Here is a 1,924-nt window from a genome sequence, read left to right on the forward strand (position 1 = left end):
GCGCTGGGGTTTGCAGCCACCCTGCCCTTCGGCAAGCTCTGCCCCGTGCCCAGTGTCACGCCTGTCCCAGGGAGCGGTGCTGAGGACGGCCAAACTCGTTGCATGCCCAAACTCTTTGCAAACCTAGAGTCATCGCATGGCCAGACTCTTTGCAAAGCCAGATTCATTGCATGGCCGAACTCGTTGCAAAGCCAAACTCGTTGCAAAGCCAAAGTCATTACATGGCCCAACTCGTTGCAAAGCTGAACTCATTGCACAGCCGTGCCGGGGGCGGGGGGGGGGTCCCTGTGGCCACGGTGTGCCCCATCCTCACGCCGCCTCCTGCCCGCAGTGGTCCGGACTGACAGCCTGAAGGGCCGCCGAGGCCGGCTGCCCTCGAAGCCGAAGCAGCCGCAGGACGCGTCGCCCGTCAGCCTCATCACCTCGCTGGTGCGGGCGCACATCGACTCCGTCCCCAGCGCCACCAAGCTCGACTACTCCAAGGTAGGACGGGTGTCCCCGGCCACCGCGGGCTGCCCCACGGCAGGGGGGGGACCGGCGGGCGCCTGACCCCGTGCCCGTCCCCGCGGTGGCAGTTCCAGGAGTCGGTGCCGTGCCAGTTCGAGAAGGAGGACTCGGTGGACGTGCAGCAGTTCTACGACCTGCTCACCGGCTCCATGGACGTCATCCGCAAGTGGGCCGAGAAGATCCAGGGCTTCGCCGAGCTGCCCCGCGAGGACCAGGACCTGCTGCTGGAGTCCGCCTTCCTGGAGCTCTTCATCCTGCGCCTGGCGTACCGGTGAGACGGGGCGGGTGGCGGGCGGCAGGCGGGGAGGCCCCGCGGCGGCCCCGGCGCTGACGCCGTGCCGCCCCGCAGCTCCAAGCCCGAGGAAGGCAAGCTCATCTTCTGCAACGGCGTGGTGCTGCACCGCCTGCAGTGCGTGCGGGGCTTCGGCGACTGGATCGACGCCATCCTCGAGTTCTCGCAGAGCCTGCACCGCCTCAACGTCGACGTGCCCTCCTTCTCCTGCCTCGCCGCCCTCGTCATCATCACGGGTGAGCAGGGCAGGGGGGTTCTGCGCTGCTGCATTGGTCCCAGTCCCATCCCCACCGCTGCATCGGTCCCCATCCCTGTCCCTGCCATTGCACCAGTCCTGGTCCCCGTCCCTGCTGTTGCATTGGTCCCGGTCCCCACCGTGACATTGCATCGGTCCTGGTCCCTGTCCCCACCACACCATCGCATTGGTCCCCATCTCGCCGTTGCATTGGTCCTGGTCCCCACCACGCTGCTGCACCAGTCCTTGTCCCCATCCTGCTGTTGCATCAGTCCCCATCCTGCTGTTGCATCATTCCCTGCTGTGCCATTGCATCGGTCCCTGTCCCTGTTGCACCGGTCCCTGTCCCCATCATGCCATTGCACCTGTCCCTGTTGCATCGGTCCCCGTCACTGCCATTGCATCAGTCCCCGTCTCCACCCCTGCCGTTGCACCCGTCCCCGTCTGCGCCGTTGCATCGGTGCCCATGCCCGCGGCGGCTCACGGCTCCGGCTCCCCGCGCAGACCGCCACGGGCTGAAGGAGCCGAAGCGGGTGGAGGAGCTGCAGAACCGCATCGTGAGCTGCCTCAAGGACCACGCGGCGGCGGCAGCGGCGGGGGCCGAGCCCGGCCGCCCCGGCGGCCTCTCCAAGCTGCTGGGCAAGCTGCCCGAGCTGCGCACCCTCTGCACCCAGGGCCTCCAGCGCATCTTCTACCTGAAGCTGGAGGACCTGGTGCCGCCGCCCCCCATCGTCGACAAGATCTTCATGGACACGCTGCCCTTCTGAGCCGCAGCCGCAGCCGCATCCGCCCCGGCATCGCCCGGGCCCCCCCGCACACCCCCCCCCCTTTCCACGTGCCTTGCGGGTGCCCGGCGCAGACGCACAACGGCCCCGGTGCCGGCACCGTCC

General features: G+C 68.3%; 1 protein-coding gene across 1 annotated transcript in view; it reads left to right on the forward strand.

The window, feature by feature from the left end:
• The window catches only part of NR4A1 (nuclear receptor subfamily 4 group A member 1), a 3,241-nt gene extending 1,323 nt beyond the window's left edge, over positions 1-1,918 (forward strand). Inside the window, exons 2-5 of the mRNA XM_026084989.1 lie at positions 260-483; positions 576-778; positions 857-1,035; positions 1,539-1,918. Coding sequence (XP_025940774.1) covers positions 260-483; positions 576-778; positions 857-1,035; positions 1,539-1,801 — 869 coding nt within the window. The 3' untranslated portion in view covers positions 1,802-1,918. The remainder of the gene's footprint in view (positions 1-259; positions 484-575; positions 779-856; positions 1,036-1,538) is intronic.
• The last annotated feature ends 6 nt before the right edge of the window (positions 1,919-1,924 follow it).

The sequence above is a fragment of the Apteryx rowi genome, unplaced genomic scaffold (genome assembly GCF_003343035.1).
Source record: "Apteryx rowi isolate R43461 unplaced genomic scaffold, aptRow1 scaffold_657, whole genome shotgun sequence".
Lineage (NCBI taxonomy): Eukaryota > Metazoa > Chordata > Aves > Apterygiformes > Apterygidae > Apteryx > Apteryx rowi.